General features: G+C 40.1%; 2 protein-coding genes and 1 non-coding gene across 8 annotated transcripts in view; all 3 read left to right on the forward strand.

The window, feature by feature from the left end:
• The window catches only part of ESRP1 (epithelial splicing regulatory protein 1), a 64,384-nt gene extending 48,881 nt beyond the window's left edge, over window positions 1–15,503 (forward strand). For 4 of the 6 annotated variants that reach the window (XM_042973439.1, XM_042973437.1, XM_007073277.3 and 1 more), the window contains 2 exons: window positions 3,997–4,106; window positions 14,338–15,503. In XM_042973439.1, the coding sequence (XP_042829373.1) occupies window positions 3,997–4,071 (75 nt within the window). In that variant the 3' untranslated portion in view covers window positions 4,072–4,106; window positions 14,338–15,503. The remainder of the gene's footprint in view (window positions 1–3,996; window positions 4,107–14,337) is intronic. The other 2 variants (XM_042973436.1, XM_042973438.1) reach the window with 1 other exon arrangement.
• Window positions 15,504–19,781: 4,278 nt separating this feature from the next.
• Window positions 19,782–19,971, forward strand: LOC122235177. Its single transcript, XR_006213311.1, has one exon. It is a non-coding gene; the product is annotated as a U2 spliceosomal RNA (small nuclear RNA).
• A 751-nt stretch (window positions 19,972–20,722) lies between these two features.
• Window positions 20,723–22,820, forward strand: part of DPY19L4 (dpy-19 like 4) — a 73,408-nt gene continuing 71,310 nt past the window's right edge. The window contains exons 1-2 of the mRNA XM_042973016.1: window positions 20,723–20,727; window positions 22,381–22,387. The gene's annotated coding sequence lies outside the window, so the exon portion shown is untranslated. The remainder of the gene's footprint in view (window positions 20,728–22,380; window positions 22,388–22,820) is intronic.

Raw genomic sequence — 22,820 nt, forward strand, 5'->3', positions numbered from 1 at the left:
CCTGGAAAAAACAAAGGAGACTCAATGAATCTTTAGATGCTAACTCATTAAAATGAGCTGTAGGATATTTGGTGAGCCTTATATGAAATGATCTGTGATAATTCTTGTGAAACGAATGTTGGCTCTTACCAACTTTTTCTGCCACTGCCTATGTCCATCAATTGTTTTCCGACTCAAGTTACGAAATGAGATGTTTCTTGGTAAACTCTATAAGAGCTCTGTAAGAGTCAGCAAAATCTCCTCATTGCCATCTCCTCTGAGCAGAGACCTTTCTTTCCTCGAATCACATAATTACCTAGAACCCAAATTCCTTTCTTGCAATACCTAAAAATCAGTATCTTGAAACTCTTTTATTGTATTAATAGCAAAAATTATCTTTCTTCTTGAAGCTGAACTTTGCTTGAGTCTCTAGAGCCGAGAAGTATTTATGGACATAATCATCAAACCTAAAATAGGCCTTGAGCATTTACAGTACAGAGTTGTAAGGATTATGCCTACAGAGTCTGTTTCACCATTGGAATGGGTTTACAAGCTTGGCGTCCATGAATCCTGGAGGATTGTGGAGCTCGTCTAAAATTATCTCCGTGGGGGGAAAAAAAAAAAAAAAAGGGGGGCGCCTGGGTGGCTCAGTCGGTTAAGCGGCCGACTTCGGCTCAGGTCATGATCTCGCGGTCCGTGAGTTCGAGCCCCGCATCGGGCTCTGTGCTGACAGCTCAGAGCCTGGAGCCTGTTTCAGATTCTGTGTCTCCCTCTCTCTGACCCTCCCCCATTCATGCTCTGTCTCTGTCTCAAAAATTAATAAACGTTAAAAAAAAAATTAAAAAAAAAATAAATAAAAATAAATAAAATTATCTCCGTGGGGATGCCCCAAGCCTACCAAGTTATTGTAATGTTCTTATGGGCTTTTAAAATTAAAAGTGTATTTTCTGGCAAATGAAGAATATCTAATGAAAGTTAGACAAAAGTTATTTTTTGTTATTGCCTGGCTTAACACATTCATACCGGAAGTAAGAGGTCTTTAGAGATCAGTAGATCTTTTCCCCTTATCTATGGGAGAAAACATTCCAAGACACCCAGTGGATGCCTGAAATTGCAGATAGAATCAAACCCTGTAATTTCTTTTTTCCTATCCCTACCTACCTGTGATAAATTCTAATTCAAAGACAGAGATTAACAATAATAAAGCAGAACTGTAATAAAAGGGATGCGAATGTGGTCATTCTCTCTCAAAATATCTTACTGTACTACATTTACCCTTGTTGTGATGATGTGAAAAGATAAAATGCCTGTGTGGTAAGATGAAGTGAGGTGAATGACGTACGCATCGTGATGTAGTGTTAGGATTGTGTTAGGATCATTTGCTTCTGGTCAGTCAAGGGTAACTGAAACTGCTGATAAGGGGGACTATTGTACATACTTTGCTTCTTCCCTAAACCATTATGCTGCCTATTGGGAGCTCTTGCAGGGGGGGAAACAGTTACTCTAAACTTCACATAAGATTCATGAGATTCTGAAAGGAATAGAGAATTTTACTGAAGGCTATTGAGGAGGTTGCTTAATAAACTTTTGAGTTTGTGTTTTCTCCCAGTGTTTTCCAATTCTGGAAAGTACAAGCAGAGTTTCAGGTTCTAAAAGTCAGCTGATTTTCTATTTTGAAGTCAATTAATTTTCTATTTTGTTTTGACTGGTCAACATTTAGCTTTGCAATGACTAGAATTAAGAGGTCATACACATAAATTGGTTGTGAGATTAAGCAAAATTGCTCTTATTATGAAGTGTTCTCTGGCTGGCTTTTGTGGGTATTCTACCAGAAACAAGTAAAAGCAGTTATTTCTAGATTTATAGCTACAAGATTGATGTGCTTCAAAGTTGAGATAAAATAACTTCAGTTTATAGCAGTTTATCTTCTAGTATCTTCTAGGGAATCATTGAAGGCTGGAGTAGAGTTATCTGGTATAATCAGAAGTAAGAAGATCATACAAAATTATTTGATCTCAAGGAATTTGGCCTTCATTGCTGAAGTTCCTGGAGTTCATGACCTGGATCAACCAATTAGGATTACATAGGAACTAGGAGCACCTGTCTGGTTCAATCAGTAGACCATGCGACTGTTGATCCCAGGGTTGTGAGTTCAAGCCCCACATTGAGCATAAAGCTTCCTTGAAAAAAAAGAAAAGAAAAAGATTATATATAAACCTCACTTATCAAATTAAGTATATCAAATTATTCCAATGTCTTTAGTAATTTGAGTTTTAAGGCAGTTACAAAATCCAAAATCTTTTGTATCCTAATTTTATATCACTCTTACATGAAGGCTCATACATTCAGTCTTTGAGAGTCCATGTCTATTTTTTTGTTTGTTTGTTTGTTTTTTAATGGTTTTGTTTTTTAAGTTATTTATTTTTGAAAGAGAGAAAGAGAGAGAATGAATCACAAGCTTGATTGAATGAATCACACAGGACTTGAAACCGTGACCCTGAGATCATGACCTGAGCTGAGATCAAGGGTCGGATACTTATGAGACTGAGCCACCCAGGTGCCCCAAGAGTCTGTGTCTTCTTATTTTTTTCTGTCCTCAATTATTTTGGTAATAGTCCCTAGCTATAGGAATCCAGATTGGGTATAGATTTACCATAAGACAAAATCAGTAGAGTGTGACTTAAAACTGTGTTCTCTTAAGTATATTTTGTATTTATCTTTATTTACAGTGTATTCATTGCTGTTGATGTATTGGGAGGTTTTCGTTTTATTTCTGGTTATGTAATATATTCATATAATTAAGCAAATACTTAGTAATAATTGGTTGAGTGAAATCTCTTGATAGTTTCCGATTCTGCCTTCTAAAAAACATCTCAAGATAATGGCATATGTCATTTCCTATAAACATTATATTTAAACATAATTTTTGGATATATGTTTCTCCTACCCTTAGCAAAATTCCTTCTACTTCGACGTAATTTTTCTATACTTCACACTTGGTGGTAGTGGGGAAGGGGATATGAAGCCAGAGAGGGCAAGGATTTACAAAAAGGGAAGAACTCTGATGTCCAAAACAAAATGCAGGACATGGGTTCTGCTGTCAAGTTTGTAATTTTGTAGGGGCACCTGTCTGGCTCAGTCAGAAGAGCATGCTACCCTTGATCTCAGATTTGTGAGTTCGAGCCCCACGTTGGGTGTAGGGAATACTAAAATAAATAAATAGGTAAACTTTTTAAAACTCTGTGATTTTATAAAGTTAAAGTGCCTGGGTTGGGCCCATTTTGGTAAATGAGATTTATAGAATGAGGACTGAATACATGAAGACAAACTACCATGAAAATATTTGATCAGGAGAATGTCATTCTGGTTGTGAAAATAAACCTGTATCTATATTTGATGGGCCTCTTATTCTGGACTCTCTGGTCTCCTTACATAATTCTTATAACTTGATTTGCCATTTGTTTTATCCTTTACTGTTAATGCTTTGCATTTTTAATGGTTTTAGTTTTTGTTTTTTCTCAGAATACTGACTTTAATCAGTATCTCTTTAAGCCTCTCGCCGCTATTATGTTTATCTGCTGTCTGCCTGAGAGAATTAGGTTGATATTACAAATACAATATTTAAAGTTCACAGAGTTGCTTGCAGATGCTGGGCTTATTGGACAATACTTTGCAAATAGTTGGTACTCAAACTATTTTATATCTAGTCACACCTGTGATATCATGGAAACTGTACTGTTAGCACGATCTGATGTGTTTGTTGTTTATTGTGTTATGGGTTCTTTATCCCTGTGTTCACTCTAACTAACCCCTTCCCTAAAAGAAGGTTTTATTAAGTAGGAAGTGGTGACTTGGGATTAGTTGTTACATATGTGGCTCTTACCAGCATTTGAGCTTGTTTCCTACATTCTAAATGTCGTATAGTACTGTCCGTAGATCTATTCAGTTGAAATGCTAATCGTCCATAGTGGCAGTTTGTCCATCTTACGATCCTGTTTGTTCTAACTTGCATTGTAGTACGCAGCCGATGATGGACTTGTACACACAAATGACCAGGCCAGGACTCTACCCAAAGAATGGGTTTGTATTTAAGGGCCCCAGCAGTTAGACCATCCTCAGAAAAGAAGGTAAGGTGCTATGATGTGAAAGCTCAATCATAAAGGGCCAAATAGAGATCGAGAATCTGAATGTATTTTTTATGAGTCGCGTAAGAAGTTCCCCCTTTTCTTTAGTATGATGTAGGAGTGACAGAGATCCTGGAAGAAATGGGAGACTGGAATTCAGTGTGTCATCCAAGGAGACAGTATCTTAGAAACATTTATGGATCATAGTTGTATGTTATTTGGGGGTAAGGGAAAACTTGTCAATTTAGAAATTCATTTGCTAGATTTATGTGGAATACAGTTTGGGTATGCTTTTTTGTTGTTTTAATTTAGGTAAAAATCATAACAAAATCTACCATTTAAAAAAAATTTTTTTTAACATGTTTTTACTTTTGAGAGAAAGACAGAACATGAGTGGGGGAGGGGCAGAGGGAGGGAGACACAGAATCAGAAGCAGGCTCCAGGCTCTGAGCTGTCAGCACAGAGCCCGATGCAGGGCTCTAACACACGAACAGTGAGATCATGACCTGAGCCGAAGTCGGACGCTTAACTGACTGAGCCACCCAGGCGCCACCCCTAAAATCTATCATTATTTTTAAGTATACAATTCAGTGGCAGTTAGTATATTCATAACATGTGCAACCACCACGTCTATCTAGTTCCAAAACACTTTCATCACCCCAAAAGAAAACCCCAAACCCATTAAGCATATCTCCCTATTTTCCTTCCCCATAGACCCTGGAAACACCATTCCTGTCTGCGTGGATTTGCCTTTAGTGCATATTTCATAAAAATGGAATCCTACAATATGTGGCCCTTTTGTGTCTGGCTTCTTTCACTTCACAGGTTTTTGAGGTTCATCCTTGTTGGAGCCTGTATCAGTACTTCCTTTCTTTTCATAGTTAATAACATTCCATTGTATGGATAGACCGCATTTTTTATTTATTCCTCTTTTGATAGACATTTGAGTTGTTTCTGCCTTCTTGCTATTGTAAATAGTGCTGATATGAACATTTACGTACAAAGATTTGAGTACCTGTTTTTTAATTCTCTTGGGTATGTATCTAGGAGTGGAATCACAGAGTCCTATGGTAATTCTGTTGAGTGGACTTTTTTCCCATTTCATTTTTTTTAATGGTGGTAAAGTATACATAACATGAAATTAACCATTTTTAAGTGTATGGTTCAGTGGCATTAAGTACAGTCACATTATTTTGTAACCATCACCACCATCTATTGTCATCATCTCAAACTGACACTCTGCTCTTCCCTCATACCCTGGCAACTACCTTTCTACTTCCTGTTTCTATACATTTGACTATTCTAGGTAACTCAAAAATGGAATAACCTAATATTTGTCTTTTCATGATTAGCTTATTTCCATTAGCATAATTTTTTTTTAATGTTTATTTTTGAGACAGAGCATGAGCAGAAAAGGGGTGGAGAGAGAAGGAGACACAGAATCCGAGGCAGGCTCCAGGCTCTGAGCTGTCAGCATAGAGCCTGACGCGAGGCTTGAACTTGTCAACCACGAGATCATGACCTGAGCCGAAGTCGGACGCTCAACTTAGCCACCCATGCACCCCCATTAGCATAATGTTTTTAAGGTTCATTGTCTAAATCTAGAGTAAAGGAATCCTGATAGTTTTTGAAAATAGTTTTTTAATTGGTAACGTTTTCTTAAAGGATATTGGCTTTCATTAACTAACTTGAACTTAAATAAAAACTTCTGGGGGGGGGGGTGGGGCACACAGGTGGCTCAGTGGGTTAAGCGTCTAACTTCCACTCAGGTCAGATCTCATAGTTTATAAGTACGAGTCCCACATCAAGCTCTCTGCTGTCAGCACAGAGCCCACTTCAGATCCTCTGTCTCCCTCTTGCTCTGCCCCTACCCTACTTGCATGTGTCCGTCCTCCCTCCCTCCCTCCCTCCCTCTCCCTCTCCCTCTCTCTCTCTCTCTCTCTCTCTCTCTCTCTCTCTCTCTCTCTCTCTGTCTCAAAGATAAACATTTAAAAAAAATTTTTTTAGCGTTTATTTATTTTTGAGACAGAGAGAGACAGAGCATGAACAGGGGAGGGGCAGAGAGAGAGGGAGACACAGAATCTGAAACAGGCTCCAGGCTCTGAGCTGTCAGCACAGAGCCTGATGCGGGGCTCGAACTCACGGACTGTGAGATCATGACCTGAGCTGAAGTCGGACGCTTAACCGACTGAGCCACCCAGGCGCCCCAAAGATAAACATTTTAAAAATACACACATACATACATACTTGGAAGGGAAAAAGAGGATACTGGGTTTCTGTGTGAGCTTGCCTTAGAGATGGCATTGTGGGGACATGGTCAGGAATTGCTGTAACTTAATTCCTTCATTTTTTGTTGTTGTTGTTGTTGGATTTGGTTTCCTGGCATGCCACTTTAAAATTTTGTTACTGGGGCACCTGGGTGGCTCAGTCAGTTGAGCGTCCGACTTTGGCTCAGATCATGATCTCATGGCTCGTGAGTTCAAGCCCCGTGTTGGGCTCTGTGCTGACACCTAGGAGCCTGGAGCCTGTTTCGGATTCTGTGTCTCCCTCTCTCCCTGTCTGTCTCTCTCTCTCTCTCTCTCTCTCTCTCTCTCTCTCTCTCTCTCAAGAATAAATTAAACATTAAAATAAAATAAAATTTTGTTACCATTTTCATGGCTGAGGACCCTATGGGCCTTAACTATATGAATTCTAAATTGGAAAGTGTGGTTGCCAATAGTACAATATTGTCCTTGAGAAATGACAATTGGGGTCTTGGGCTCTCATTCTGAAGTTGTAGAAACCCCAGTTCTGGGATGGAAATGATGATTCTCTGCTATTTTCTGTGAGATTTCAAGATATCTTGGGTACTAAAGAACATTGTGCCCAGGTACTTTGCAGTGGGTATGGAATATTTTCTAGTTTAGTTCACAGGAATGAGAGCACATTATTCTAGCCTTTTGATAGTCTTTTTGATCCATACTTCGTCATTTGAAATGTTCTTTATTCAACTTCTTAATGCTGTTTATGAACATGATAAGCATACTCTTCTATATCATAAAATGAACGTATTGAATGAGAAATGACTAGAGGCGTGACTGGGTGGTTCAGTCAGTTGAGTGTCTGACTTCAGGCACTCCCAAGGTCATGATCTTGGGGTTCCTGGGTTCAAGCCCCTCGTGGGACTTTGTGCTGACAGTGGGGAGCCTGCTTCAGATCGTCTCCTTCCTTCTCTCTCTGCTCCTCCCCTGCTTGCACACATGCTCTCAAAAATAAATAAACATTAAAATTTTTAAAAAGAAAAAGAAGAAATGACTAGACGTGGAACTTTGTTCTTTTTTAAAAATGTTACTTACTTTGAGAGAGCATGTGTGCATGGACACACATACAAGACAGGGAGGGGGAGAGAGAGGGAGAGCGAGAATCCCAAGTAGTCTTATGGGCTGTCAGTGCAGAGCCCCATACAGGGCTCTATCTCACCAATGGCACGATCATGACCTGATCTGAGATCAAGAGTAGGATGCTTAACCAACTGAGCCACCCAGGCACCTCAGAGCTTTTTGTTATTATATGAGAAATGTCCTAACTTGACTATAACCATTACTCAACTCTGATTCTATCTTATGTTTATATATTTGAAGTCATGATAGAAATATCAGGTGCTCTGTTAAAATCCAGGTGTTTGCATTTATTATTATAAAATCAGATTGATCTACTTTTATATTGAAATTTTTAAAAATTCACATGGAGTACTGGATGAAACACCTGGCTAAGTTATCAGTTATTTAATGATCTCAGCGATCCTGGGAGGTAAGGATCATAAAAGTATTGTGTGCTCATTGGAAAGAATTTGGAACATACAGACAGGTGCAAAGAAGTCACTAATAATTCCACCCTCCAGAAATAACCATAATGAATATTTTCTTTCGGATTCTTTTTTGTACATCCTTATGCAATTTGGACCCCATTTATTTCCCTTTAACCTTCTCGTGTGGCTATATATTTTTTCTCATCATCTATATTAATAGTCAAATTTATCATCACTAGTCGTCTCTTAAATATCACTAGAATGCCTTATGCTCTGTAAGCAATTTTATATCTCCAGTGCCATTTAAGTCTCATTGCAGCACCGTGAGGCATCAGGGCACGTACCCATGGCTCCATGTGACAGATGAGGAAATGAAACCCAGAGAGGCTGGGTAACTTTCTGAGTCCTACAGTTAATGACCAAGCTGACTAAAGATACATCACTTTGAGTTTCAGTCTTGGTGCTCTTTTCTACTAAGCAAATAAGAGCATGGCAGAGTAAGTACTTCTAGTGGGATGGATGGTGGCCCCAAATAAATGTCCACATCCTAATCCCTGGAACCTGTGACTATTACCTCATCTGGCAAAAAAAAAAAAAAGTAAGGATCTTGAGGGGAGTTTATCCTGGATTATGTGGGTGGGCCCTTAATGCAATTATAAAAGAGGCAGAAATAGGGGCACCTGGGCGGCACAGTCAGTGGAGCACATGACTCTTGATCTCAGGGTCATGAGTTCAAGCTTTCACACTGGGTATGGAGCCTACTTAAAAAAAAGGGCAATGGGGAGGAGACCAGATGGACACAGGAGAAGAGGAGGCAATATGACCATAGAGGCAGAGATTTAAATAATACAGACATATGCCAGGGATCACCTGCAACCATTGAAAGGTGGAGAAGGCAAAGAATTGTTCCCTAGGTCCTCTGGAGGATGTACATCCTGGCTGACACCTTGATTTCTGGCTGCCAGATATGTGAGAGAAGTTTCTGTTTTAAGTCATCAAATTACATTATTTTTTACAGCAATGACAGGAAACTAGTAACAGTACTTGAAAAATTTATTGAAAGCATGATGCCATTACTGGTTATGGAGTCAGATAAAGGTAGCCAAAGCCCATGATAAGGTCTGATAAAGAAGTTTAAGTATTCTGCCTTCTTGTATAGCCAACATTTGTCAGCTAACCCAAGAATTACTCTAGGTGTGCCTCTTTTTTTTATCATAAAAGATCCCCAACGACTGCTCACAAGCTGTTGAAGGTGCCCTCTTGGGAAGGAGGTTTGATGGCTGTCTGGAAAAAAATGCCTCCTCAAAAGGCCAGAGTTCTTGTTTGTACCCCCAACTCCCTCACCATAAGCTCCAAGTGTAACTCTCCTAGTGTGTTGGGGGGGGGGCAGGACCAGCTCATAAATTTGTCAACAAATGCTTAGCTATAAACATATTTTGCATACATATGGAGAGACAGTTCTTCAGAGGTAACATTTCCCTATTCTGTAAAATGCACATAACATCACTTCTTCATATGTGACTCAACTTTTCTAGGTAAGAATCAGGTGGGTTAATGAGCGTATGCAAGTTTTACAAACTATAAAGTTATGCATATAGACAAATAACTACTTTATTTATATGATTATAATCAATACAGAAGCAATGTTGATGACTATTATCTATGCTCCAGACATTGTTCAGATTTCACCAATTTTTCCATTAATGTTCTTTTTCATTTCCATGATCTAGTTCCATGATCCACTCTATGAATCCATGTTGCAGTTATTTGGCCTGTCTCCTTAGTATCCTCTAGTCCATGTTAGTTTCTCAGTCTTTGCTTATTTTTCATGACCTTGACAGTTTTGAGGTATTCTGCTTTTGAGGTATTTTGTGGGTTATCCTTGATTTTGAATTTGTTAGATGTTTTTTTGGCAATAATACTGGGGTAATGGGTATTGGGAAAGAATAATACCATGGAGGTGAAGTGTGCATCCTATCACATAATATCTGGGATGCTATTACCTACATAACATTACTGGCGGTGTAATCTTGATCATTTGCTGAATGTCTTAGTTCATTCTGGCTGCCGTAACACAATTCCATGGACTGGGTGTGTTATAAATAACAAACCTCTAATTTCTCACAGTTCTAGAGGCAGGGAGGTCCAAGATGAAGTGTTAACATTTTCCTTTGCTTTTTTGTGAGAACTTTTGTCTATACTGGGTATTTTTGGAAGTTCTTGTGATGTGTTAAGCCTGGTATTTTCACAACAGCTAGGTTTTAAGGAAAAACAAAAGAATACCCAACAATCAAACAAAAACCATGCAGCTTTCATTTGGAGAGTATCTTTTATACCTGGCCTCTTAAGTATATAGTTTAGATTACTTTGTAGTTCGAAAATTATCTGTCTTGCACTATCAACAATAGCCAAATTATGGAAAGAGCTCAAATGTCCATCGACTGATGAATGGATAAAAAAGATGGGCTCTGTGTGTGTGTGTGTGTGTGTGTGTGTGTGTGTGTGTGTGTGTGTGTACTGGAATATTACTCGGTGATCAAAAAGAATGAAATCTGGCCATTTGCAACAACACAGATGGAACTAGAGTGTATTATGCTAAGTAAAATAAGTCAGAGAACGACAAACATGATTTCACTCCTATGATGAATTTAAGATACAAACAGATGAACATAAAGGAAAGGAAACAAAAATAATATAAAAACAGGGAGATAAACCATAAAAGACTCAAATACAGAGAACAAACTGAGAGTTGCTGGCGGGGTGGGAGGTGGGGGATGGACTAAATGGGTGATGGGCATTAAGGAGGATTTGAGATGGGATGAGCACTGGGTGTCGTATGTAACTAATGAATCACTAAATTCTATTTCTGAAATTATTACACTATATGTTAACTGCGATTTAAATTTTTAAAAAATGATATGTCTTTTGTATTATATAATTATTTGCTTGGACCAATATAGTGACTAATATTTTAGTTTCTGGCTAAAATATTCAAGATGTTTCTTGGGTAAATGAGATTTTAAAATGAAACAAGATTTTACTTTCTTTCTCTTTCAGCTAGTATTTATAATAGTGGGCAGCAACAGCTACCTAAATGCCGATTAGTGATTTAAGTGACAAAAATGCTATCAAAACATTTTTCTTTGATTAAAGAATCTGAGTTATGGGTTTTATCTTACCTATTATATAAGGAAAAAGAAACTATTTCTTTGTCCTAACAAAGAAATCTCACAAATGACAGTTTTTTTAGAAAAGAGATGTCAAAATTACTACAAGGAAATAAAATATTACAACTAATCAGAATTGCGGGTTTTTAAGGGGTTTAGCTTCATTCCATAAGATGTAACCCCAGTTGGTGAAATCCAGTTTTCTTAAATGATTTCTTTGTACATGGTACTTTCAATGTCCGTGTACAAAATAAAACATTTTTTAACACAGATCTTACTGGAAAGGAAAGAGATTTGTGAATATTTGCAGTTGTAACTTCAAAATTGTCTTTGCATAATAGTTTCTTTGTACTTTTACTTTTTTCTGCAGCTAAGGGAAAATAGGAAACATTGGTTGTTTTTTGTTTGTTTTGGGGGTTTTTGTTTTTTTGAGGGGGAGTTGAAGGTTTTGTGGGGTTTGTCTTTTGTTAACAGCTTGAAGTCTAAAGTTTGATTACTAAACACTAAAGTTCCATTGGATACTACTGGGATTAAAAAGCAAGGGGCACCTGGGTGGCTCAGTCAGCTGAGCGTCCGACTTCCACTCAGGTCATGATGTCACGGTTTGTTAGTTCGAGCTCCGAATCAGGTTCTGTGCTGACAGCTCAGGGCCTAGAGCCTGCTTCGGATTCTGTGTCCCCCTCTCTCTCTGCCCCTCCCCTGCTCATGTTCTGTGTCTTAAAAGTGAATAAACACTAAAAAAAAAAAAAGGGGGGGAGCAGGCTTCAGAGGTGAGTGGGTCGCTCAGTCAAGCATCTGACTTCAGCTCAGGGACTTCGAGACCCATATCAGGCTCCACACTGAGGGTGTAGAGCCTGCTTGGGATTCTCTGTCTGCCCCTTCCATATGCACGTGCACTCTTTCTTGCTTTTCTCTCTCAAAATAAGCTGAAAAAAAAAACAGGCTTGAGAAAGCTAAACTTTTCATTTTTTTCAGACTTTTCTACGTTTTCACAGAATATGAAGGTATAATTTTCAGCGTCTACATTGGTTTCTTATTAGAATGATAATATGAGCTGGGAATGGGAAAGGTTTTATTTATTGACTGATAACAGGCCCATGTTTGACTGACTTGACTGGATCCAAGGGCTTGCTCTTTCCAAACTGTCTCTGTAGGGTACCTCCAGCAACTCTTGGCTTACATCCTTCCATCTTAAATCCAGAAGCAGGCCAGGAATTGAGGTTATTTGGCCTGGCTTAGGTCCATTTCAGAAAGCACTGTGGCCAGGAACATGCAGGGCTCTGATTGGCCATGTCTGTGTCACTTGTTGGGCTCCGTTGTAAAGTTGCTTCATTATGGGCTTAAGATTAGGTCATGGGACAGTCAGTTATTTAAGGACAATTCAGATGCTATTGCCAAAAGAAGAATATAGTAGATCTTGGACAACTGTGTTGGTAGATCATTGATAGAGATTTTATTTGTACTTAGTAACCAAGGGGAAACTTGCATGTCCTGTGTTTTACACTAAGTACTAAATTACAGTCACTTTGTAAACCACATTTTAAGAATGATTTCTAACAAGTATTTCCCTGTTTTATAAATACCTGATTCTAAATTTGTATCAATTTTAGAGTCTATTATTAAAGCAAATCTAACCTTGACCATGATTTCAAACTGGCCATATGAACAGATCTGGACTCTGAAGAACCATTTTTATGTCTATCTGCGGTCCAGTTTCTCATCTACTTGTGAAAGCATGCACAATGCCAAAAGTTTTCACTTTAAAGTTTTTGTGTGGTGGGGCACCTGGGTGGCTCGGTCAGTCGGGCAACCAACTCTTGATTTTACTCAGGTCATGATCTTGCAGCTCGTGAATTCGAGTCCCGCGTCAGGCTCTGTGCTGATGGTGCACAGCCTGCTTTGTTTTCTCTCTCTCCCCCTCTCTCCGCCTCTCTCTCTCACACAATAAATGTATGTATGTATGTTTTTGTGTGGTGTATAAGTGAAATAGCATAACAGAACCAATTTGTGTTCAAATTCTGGACCTGCCAATGACTACTTTAACTGCTCTGTGCCTCCGTTTCTCCATCTGTATGATGGGGATAGCATGGTAATCTTTATAGGATGGTTGTGCAGATGAATGCACATAAAGGTTGTCTATCAACTGTTCACTGAAAGAGTTGATGTTTCCTGTAATGTCATGCCTCGTTGCTTCTTATTGACTCAAATATTTTTGTTTCATATTTGAAATTACTTATACTAGACTTTAATTTTCAAAAATTGTCTTAATGGTTTTAATAATGGTATCAAGCCTCTTAATATCAGAAGAATTGCTATGATGGGGTGCCTGAGTGGCTCAGTCAGTTGAGCTCTTGATTTCAGCTCAGGTTGTGATCCCAGGGTCATGGGATCGAGCCCCATGTCAGGCTCTGTGCTGAGCATAGAGTCTGCTTGTGGTTTCTCTCTCTCTCCCTGTGTCCCTCTCTCCAGCTTGCATGTGTGCACGCACGCTCTATCTCTCTCTCTCTCTCTCTCTCTCTCTCTCTCTCTTCCAAATAAAAATTAAAAACACAACAAAACAAAAAAATGCTGTTGTAACTTGAGGACCCAGACTGAGGAATGTCTGTATGTATAGACATTGTGAAATAGTCACTCCACAAAGGAGCTGAGTAAAGTATGGAGGTGCAAACATACACATCATCAACACATGGTAACACAAGGGAGGGAGCTGTGGGAATGCCAGTTACCACATAAATTTCATCTGCCAACACTGCTCCTTGAGAACTTGCTGTAGAAATCCCAACCATGTGTAAAATAACAGCTTCATCTCCCTTTCTCTCTGCTCCTCCTCTGCTCATGCTCTGTCTCTGTCTCAAAAATAAATAAAACATTAAAAAGAAAAGGAAAAAAAAGGGGGGGGGCACCTGGGTGGCTCAGTCGGTTAAGCAACCAACTTCGGCTCAGGTCATGATCTCGCGGTCCGTGAGTTCGAGCCCCGCGTCAGGCTCTGTGCTGACAGCTCGGAGCCTGGAGCCTGCTTCGGATTCTGTGTCTCCCACTCTCTGACCCTCCCCCGTTCACGCTCTGTCTCTCTCTGTCTCAAAAGTAAATAAAAATGTAAAAAAAAGAAAAAGAAAAAAGGAATCCCAACTATGTGTAAAATAAAATTGTGGACTCCCTTAAGGCTTTTTTTGGGGGGGGGGGCCTTTTGTAATTCGAAATCGTTTTATTATAGCTGCCAATAATTGACAATTTAGAGACTGTAATATTTCCTTTTATTGTCTTGTGTTGTTTTTTTCAGTGTTTGAAAGATGTATGGTGATCCCGAAACCGTCAGATATGTCCACTTCTAGCAACTTCAGGGGAAGTTTGTCTACACTCAGGCTGCAGTATTTTCAGCAAACGTGATTGGACCGTGGGCCTGTGCCCTATCTTTTGGTAGAGGAAAAAAATTGAGCCAATGAAGCCAAATCCTTCTAGCAAGCAGCATGCCTGGCTCCTTGCTGATTGCAAATAGGCATTTAAAATGTGAATTGGAAATTGAGTGACTCTAATACTTCCAGCTAACGTGGCATCATAGGTGTTTCCTAAGTTTTAAGTCTTGGACAAAAAATACTAGTGTCTACCGTCTCCATCAGGAACTCTGTTGTGGAAGCTTCATTTGTGTGTTTCCATTTTTCTATCTCCATCTCCCTATCTTCTGCACGAGTGTGCCCTCTTACTAAGTAATTCAAGAATAAGATCTTGGAATACTTGAGTCACAAACTTAAGGAATAAAACTATTCTCCCACTATCTTGGCCATCATGGTGTCTTACAGTTAAAAACGAATGAAAATGATTTTTAAAACACCTTGGGGATAAATCAGAAGATACTGTACACCCACTGCAAAACATACATGGCTTAAAAGTTGCATCTTTTTTCTCAGCAGGTACCAGTTGTAAATAATGAACTAGGGGCCAAAATGCAAAACCAAAAATGAAGCAGCTATGTGTAGCTAGTAATTTCTAGTTTAAACTGTAACTGAACATTGTGGCTTCAAATGTATTATTTTATATTGTACTTTTCCCATTACTGATGGTTTGGACTTTAATAAGAGCTATTCCATAGTTTTTAATATCGCAAAATGAGAATATTTGAACAGTGTATTCTAGAAAGCAATATACTAACTGAAGTGAATGCTTGTATATATTAAGATATAGCCTTAAACCTTTCTCTCTAATGCCTTACCTGTCAAATAATTAAAACTTTTAAAAGCATAGGATTAGAGTCAGCATGCTGGACTGAGAGGTAAACACTGAAGCGGTTAGAGCAGTTACTGATGCTGTCAGCGTTTAGCACTATGTGTTTAGCTGTGTGTATGCTACAAAAGTGCAATATTAGACACTAGCTAGCTAGTACTGCTGCCTCATGGAACTCCAAAGAGGAAAACAGGATTTGATTAAGTAAGTGCACATGTGTCTTTAAGTTCCTCCTATTGTCCTTGGCTTGGATGCAATGCCATGCAGATTTATGTGGCTGCTATTTTTTATTTACTTTGCATTACTTTGATTAACACCTTGAATGGAGAGCCAAACCTTCCCTCTTCACTTGACCAGCAATGGCCCTTTAACTGCAGTAGGAAAAAAGAAAAAACAGAAAGCCTTTTTGTGTGAAAACTGGTGACAACTGGCACTTAGGATCAGAAAAAGAGTTGTTTATACTTGATGCCTTAAGATGCTGTCTGCCCAAAGCTCTGAAAGCCTTAAAGATAGTAATACTTAACTACAATACTACTGAGAGTTTTCATAGAATTGTTACATTTGATAATAAAACATGCCTGTCTAATCTCAAAGTGTGTGTTCTTTTTTATTACTGAAACGGTTAGGGTCATGGAAAGGGTGTGGGTAAGCCATCTTTTCCTGAGGTGGTAAGGTTTTTCCCTAAGTTTGCTATAAGGATTTGCTCGCACTCTCTCTCTCTAAATAAATAAACTTAAAAAAAAAATGCTTAGGGGCACCTGGATGGCTCAGGTGTCATGATCTCACAGTTAGTGAGTTCAAGCCCTGTGTCATGCACTGTGCTGACCACTTAGAGCCTGGAGCCCGCTCCGGATTCTGTGTCTCCCTCTCGCTCTCTGCCCCTCCCCCACTCACACTCTCACTTTCTCTCTCTCTCCTTCAAAAATAAACGTTAAAAAAATTTTTTTAACGTTTATTTTGAGAGCATGTGTGTGCACACGTGAGAGCAGGGGAGGGGAAGAGAGAATCTCAAGCAGGATCCTTGCTATCGGCGCAGAGCCCATCTCGGGCTCCATCTCATAAGAATCATGAGATCATGACCTGGGCCAAAATTGGAGACTCTTAATTGACTGAGCCACCGGGGCACCCCTTCAAATCAAATTCTATCCATTCTTCAAGTCTTTCCTGAGTGGTGCTACTTCAGAGCTGTATATATTGTCAGTATCACTTGACATATATAATCTTGTTACAGAGCTCAAGTGTATCAGTTCTGAATTTAGGTTATAACCTTGTGGACAGGAAGTATGCCTCTGTTTCCCTCTGTTTAGCACGTTTCTATTCACTCAATTAGCCCTTATTAAGCATTCACCGAATGAAATTTAGTTCACGTGGGAAAGTCCCAGTCCTTGCCAATATCATTTACAAAAATGGAGCTGTTGCTTTCAGGTTTGTACTTCACCTTTGGGTGTGTCTGACATCATCTGTAAGGAGGTGGTAGAGTTCTCTAGACAAGCTGAGATTCTGACCCATGTTCATGATCTCTGGCAGGCATTTGACATTGCCCAGTCTATTCCCTGCCTTCAAAAACAAAGTTGCCTGTGCTGAACTTATTTGTCTTTACCTCCTTGAAATTGTCCCACGTGTAGCTGCCGTTCGCATGGCAGAAAAGAAAAATAGGATGTCGAACTGAGTAAGGGAAGGAAGACAAGATGAGGGCAAAGAGGACCAGAATATATAAAATACCTTAAAGGTTCATCTTTTAGGATCATAGTTGATTACACAATTTCTCTTCCTTTCCCTGCTTTCCCCAGCAGTGGTTGGAAGGGGTGGGTAACCTGCAAAAGTAGAATGATGAACACTTTGTACCCTTTAGCCAGCTTCAACAATTATGAACTCCAGGCCTGCTCTGGCCTGCTCCCTCTCTCACTCTGCCCCTTCCCCACTCGCACTTTGTCTCTCTCTCAAAAATAAACATTAAATATTTTTTTTTTAAATTGAGCCACTGTAGGAGGTGCTGTTCTTGATGAAAAGAGTAGAAGACGAACTGAACTGAAGACATCTGTTTATGGATGTCTTTGGTTCAAGGTTGGATCTAATCTATGATCTATTCATGTTATAGTCTATGTGCTAATACAAGGAAACAGACTAGGCAGGAGATGATCTACACTCAAGACCAGAAGGCCACCGGGATGAAATTTGCAAGTAAGACCACTAAATGGGTGCCATAGGGAGAAAACTGGTTTTTTTCATTTTTACTGCGAATTCGTGAAAGCCAAGATCCCAAGGCGTGAACCTAAGGAAAAAAGGTTCAGAAGCAAACTACTTGACTTGCCCAAGCTTAGACCTCACTTTTGTCTTTATTTCAATGTGGTTCAGCACAATTCCATTATGTGGAATGTGGAGGGATATTTAAAGCCAAAAACCAAGCTAGGACTCATTATATTGGAAGAGTATACCATAAACTACAACAAAACAATCACTGAGAACACATTTTGTTAATGATAATAAGCATTATATTGGTTAAATGAATCTTCACAATAACCTATTATAGTAGGTACAACTATTATTAATAGACTAGGAAATTGAAGCATAGGTCAAGTAAAAAAACTTCATGGTTGCACAGAAAGTAAAGGAAGGGATCTGAAAAATTAAGTGAGATTTGGAGACTGGTTGATAGGGTTACTACTCTCATAGTTGCTCCTTTATCCACTTTGGCTTTTTCCTAGCACTGCACAAACACAGTTCATTGTTTACAGTGTCACAAAGTAGGGCTTCGTAATGTTCCTTTGGTCCACCTTTTTACCCCCTTTGGTCTGCCTTTTTATTTTATTGCCAGCAATGCATTAATTCAGCAGCTGAATTCGTAGCTGCCTATTGTTGCTGTTCTAAAAGTGAATGTAAATGGTAACAAAGCTGCTGGTTGCACACTTGAGTTTGAGCTAGTGTTTTATAACTGAAACCTGTATGATAGTAGAATTAAATACCCAGGCACCTGGGAGGCTTAGTCAGTTGAGCACCTGACTGTGGCTCAGATCATGATCTCACAGTTTGTGAGTTTGAACCCCACATGGGACTCGCTACTGTCCGAACGGAGCCCACTTTGGATACTTTACCCCTTCTTTCTCTGCCCCTGTCCTGCTCACACACACTCTCTCTCTCAAAAATAAACAAACATTGGGGCGCCTGGGTGCCTCAATCGGTTAAGCGGCCGACTTCGGCTCAGGTCATGATCTCGCGGTCCTTGAGTTCGAGCCCCGCGTCAGGCTCTGTGCTGACAGCTCAGAGCCTGGAGCCTGTTTCAGATTCTGTGTCTCCCTCTCTCTCTGACCCTCCCCCGTTCATGCTCTGTCTCTCCCTGTCTCAAAAATAAGTAAAATGTTAAAAAAAAATTTTTTTTAAATAAAAAAAAATAAACAAACATAAAAAATAAAAAGAATTAAGGGGCACCTGGGTGGCTCAGTCAGGTAAGTGTCCTACTCTTGGTTTTGGCTCAGGTCATGATCTCGCAGTTTGTGAGTTCGAGCCCCGCATCCAGCTCTGTGCTGGCAGTGCAGAGCCTGCTTGGGATTCTCTCTCCCTCTCTCCCTGCCCTTTCCCCATTCATGCTTTCTCTTACTCAAAAATAAATAAGCATTAAAAAAAAAAAAAAAGAATTAAACACCACAAACAACACATTAAAAAAAAAATCAATGTAGTGGCGTCTGAGTGGCTCAGTCGGTTGAGTGTCCAACTCTTGATGTCAGCGCAGGTCATGATCCCAGGGTTGGGACTGAGCCCTGCATTGGGCTCCTTGCTGAGCATGGAACTTGCTTGAGATTTCTCTCTCTCTCTCTCTCTCTCTCTCTCTCTCTCTTCTTTCTGCCCTCCCTCCCCTCCTCACGTGTCCTCCCCTCTCTAAAATAAAAAACAGGGGCGCCTGGGTGGCTCAGCCGGTTAAGCGTCTGACTTTGGCTCAGGTGATAATCTCACGGTCCGTGAGTTTGAGCCCCACGTCGGGCTCTGTGCCGGCAGCTCAGACCCTGGAGCCTGTTTCAGATTCTGTGTCTCCCTCTCTCTCTGACCCTCCCCCTGTTCACGCTCTGTCTCTCTGTGTCTCAAAAATAAACACTAAAAAAATTTTTTTAACTAAAAAACAAAAAAATTTTTAAAAATTATAAAACATCGGGGCGCCTGGGTGGCTCAGTCGGTTGAGCGGCCGACTTTGGCTCAGGTCATGATCTCGCGGTCCGTGAGTTCGAGCCCCGCATCGGGCTCTGTGCTGACAGCTCAGAGCCTGGAGCCTGTTTCAGATTCTGTGTCTCCCTCTCTCTGACCCTCCCCCGTTCATGCTCTGTCTCTCTCTCTGTCTCAAACATAAATAAACGTTAAAAAAAAAAAATTAAAAAAACAAAAACAAAAAAAACATCAATGTAGGAGTTCCTGGCCGGCTCAGTCAGTGGAACACGCAACTCTTGATTTCAGAGTTGTGAGTTTGAGCGCCACGTTGGGTGTGGAGGAGACTACTTAAATAATCTTTAAAAAATATGAATTGCTTCTCGGCCTTTTGGCTAAGATCGAATGTAGTATCTGTTTGCATCAGTTTAATATCTGGCATGTCCTATATCGGAGGACCATATATTAAATGGGGTTTTGGAGTGGGAGATGGAATAACAGCTTGCTCCGTCCACTCCACCCATCGACTTGCTACTGCAGTACTTCCAGGAACGGTGCACCCCCTCAGGGACAACAGTAGGGGAAAAAAAAGAAAATCAATGTGAAATTCTTGGCTTGCTCTGCTTCTGGCCTCCCTTGTGATTCATCCTTCCCTACCTGGAGGTGTTTTTCATGGTTCCTTCCTCAGCTACCTTTTCCACCCATTCATTCTCTGAGCAAACTCATTTTCTTCCACACACACACAGGTGTGCCACAGACTTCTATACTCAACACTATAATGGACATTTCCATTTGGACATCTCCCCTGGCAATTCAAATTCAACATGCTTAAAATAGAACTTATCTATGACCAAAAACCTGCTTGTACTCTTGCATTATGGTTATACTCCTTGTATTCTTTTTACTTCAGGAAACCATGCATTGTACCACCAAATGTTAAAGTTAAGAAAGTCCTTCTTGGGGCGCCTGGGTGGTCAGTCGGTTAAGCGGCCGATTCGGCTCAGGTCATGATCTAGCAGTCCGTGAGTTTGAGCCCCGCGTCGGGCTCTGTGCTGACTGCTCAGAGCCTGGAGCCTGTTTTAGATTCTGTGTTTCCCTCTCTCTCTGACCCTCCCCCGTTCATGCTCTGTCTCTCTCTGTCTCAAAAATAAATAAACGTTAAAAAAAAAAAAGTCATTCTTTAACTTCCTCTTTCACGTGTTTTTGCCTCAATACTGGAGTCCTTGCATCAAATTCTGCTTTCCTCTCTTGGCAGAATGTTTTTAAAAAAAAAAAAAACACCTTTTAAATTAACACAGATCTGGGGCACCTGCATGGCTCAGTTAAGTGTTCAGCTGCAGCTCAGGTCATGATCTCTCTTTGTGAGTTCGAGCCCCGCATCGGGCTCTGTGCTGACAGCTCAGAGCCTGGAGCCTGCTTCACATTCTGTGTGTCCCTCTATCTCTGCCCCTCCCCCTCTCATGCTCTATCTCTCAAAAATCAACATTAAAAATAAATAAACACAGATCTGATTACATGTTCCTTAGAAAAGCACTTATCGAGGTATGATTGAGATACAAGAGCTGTACATATTTAATGTACACAACTTGGATGAGTTTGGAATTAAGTACACACTCACCACAACTGATGTCACAAACATCCGTTGCCTCCAACAGGTTCCTCCTGGCATCTTTATTTTTTGTATGTGTGTGACAACACACAATGATTATATATTCCTAAAATCTTTTTTTAATAAATAATTTTTTAAGTTTATTTATTTATTTTAAGAGAGAGAGAGAGAGCGAGAGAGAGAGAGAGAGCATGAGCAGGGGAGCAGCAGAGACAGAGGGAAAGAGAGAAAATTCCAAGCAGGCTCCACACTGACAGTGTGGAGCCCAACACGGGGCTCGAACTCACAAACCATGAGACCATGACCTGAGCCAAAACCCAGAGTCTTTAACCAAGAAAAAACCAACCGAGCCATCCAGGTGCCCCGTTAAAATCTTTTGATTAAATGTTCCCATTTGCTATTGGAAAAAATCGACACATGTGTGACTGCATGGTATTGCATGGGATGCCTCCTGCTACTTCTTGAGCCTTTTTTTTTTCAGGGCACTCTTCCCCTCGTGTGCTACATTTTGTTGTTTTTTCTAGCTTTTTGTGGGTTTTGTCTGAAATACCTTTTTCCCCCCTCTGTTATTCCTCTTTTCACTAACTGCTACTCAGAAATATTTTTCTCAGGGAGGTCTTTTCTGATTCACTGAGATCAACTGCCTAAATTGTAACTTTCATCGAGGCAGTGTGTATCTTCCCAGTGTATCGTTAGTGACTAGCCAGTTTTGAAATATGTACACAATAACTGTTGAATTAAAAAGTTTATGTTCATTCCTAAAGAGGAAAACTAATGTGATTCTTTTTTAAAAAAAGTAATTCTATACAGTTTTAAGAATTTTTATAAATTGAAGTGTTGCTAAACAGCGGCACCTGGTGGCTCAGTCAGGTAAGCATCTGACTTCGGCTCAGGTCCCACAGTTTGTGGGTTCGAGTACTCTCTGCTGTCGGCATGGAGCCTGCTTTGGATCCTCTGTCCCCCCTCTCTCTGCCCGTCCCCTGTTCACACACACACACACACACACTCTCTCTCTCTCTCAAAAATAAGTAAACATTAAAAAAATAAAATGTTGCAAAACAGTAAAAATTGTTTTTCTTTTTTTTTTTTTAATTTTTTTTTCAACGTTTTTTTATTTATTTTTGGGACAGAGAGAGACAGAGCATGAACGGGGGAGGGGCAGAGAGAGAGGGAGACACAGAATCGGAAACAGGCTCCAGGCTCCGAGCCATCAGCCCAGAGCCTGATGCGGGGCTCGAACTCACGGACCGCGAGATCGTGACCTGGCTGAAGTCGGACGCTTAACCGACTGCGCCACTCAGGCGCCCCTAAAAGTTGTTTTTCTTTAGCATCATTAAAAATGTTTAGACGTCAGTATTAATGCAGTTATTAATGGTATGCTTTTTATTTTGAAGTACAAATTCAGAGAGTCACTTTGTACATTGTACACATCCAAAGTACACATCCAAAGTGAGTTTTGTTTAAAATTTACCTAAACATGACGTTTTCGGCTGCGTCTGCCATCTATGGACATATAGTGCTACTGGATCTTCAGAGTCCTATTCTCAGCCAGAGTGTTTATTCAGGATTCCAATAGGATTTTAAAAATATATTTGTATTTAAATCATGTCATAATTGATTTCTTCACGGTACTTAAAAATATAGGGTCACCTCGGTGGCTCAGTTGGTTAAGCGTCCGACTTCGGCTCAGTTCATGATCTCACGGTTCTGGTGAGTTCAATGAGCCCCGCATCGCATCGGGCTCTGTGCTGACAGCTCAGAGCCTGGAGCCTACTTCGGATTCTAGGTCTCCCTCTCTCTTTGCC

Source organism: Panthera tigris, chromosome F2, assembly GCF_018350195.1.
Source record: "Panthera tigris isolate Pti1 chromosome F2, P.tigris_Pti1_mat1.1, whole genome shotgun sequence".
In the NCBI taxonomy this organism is placed as follows: domain Eukaryota; kingdom Metazoa; phylum Chordata; class Mammalia; order Carnivora; family Felidae; genus Panthera; species Panthera tigris.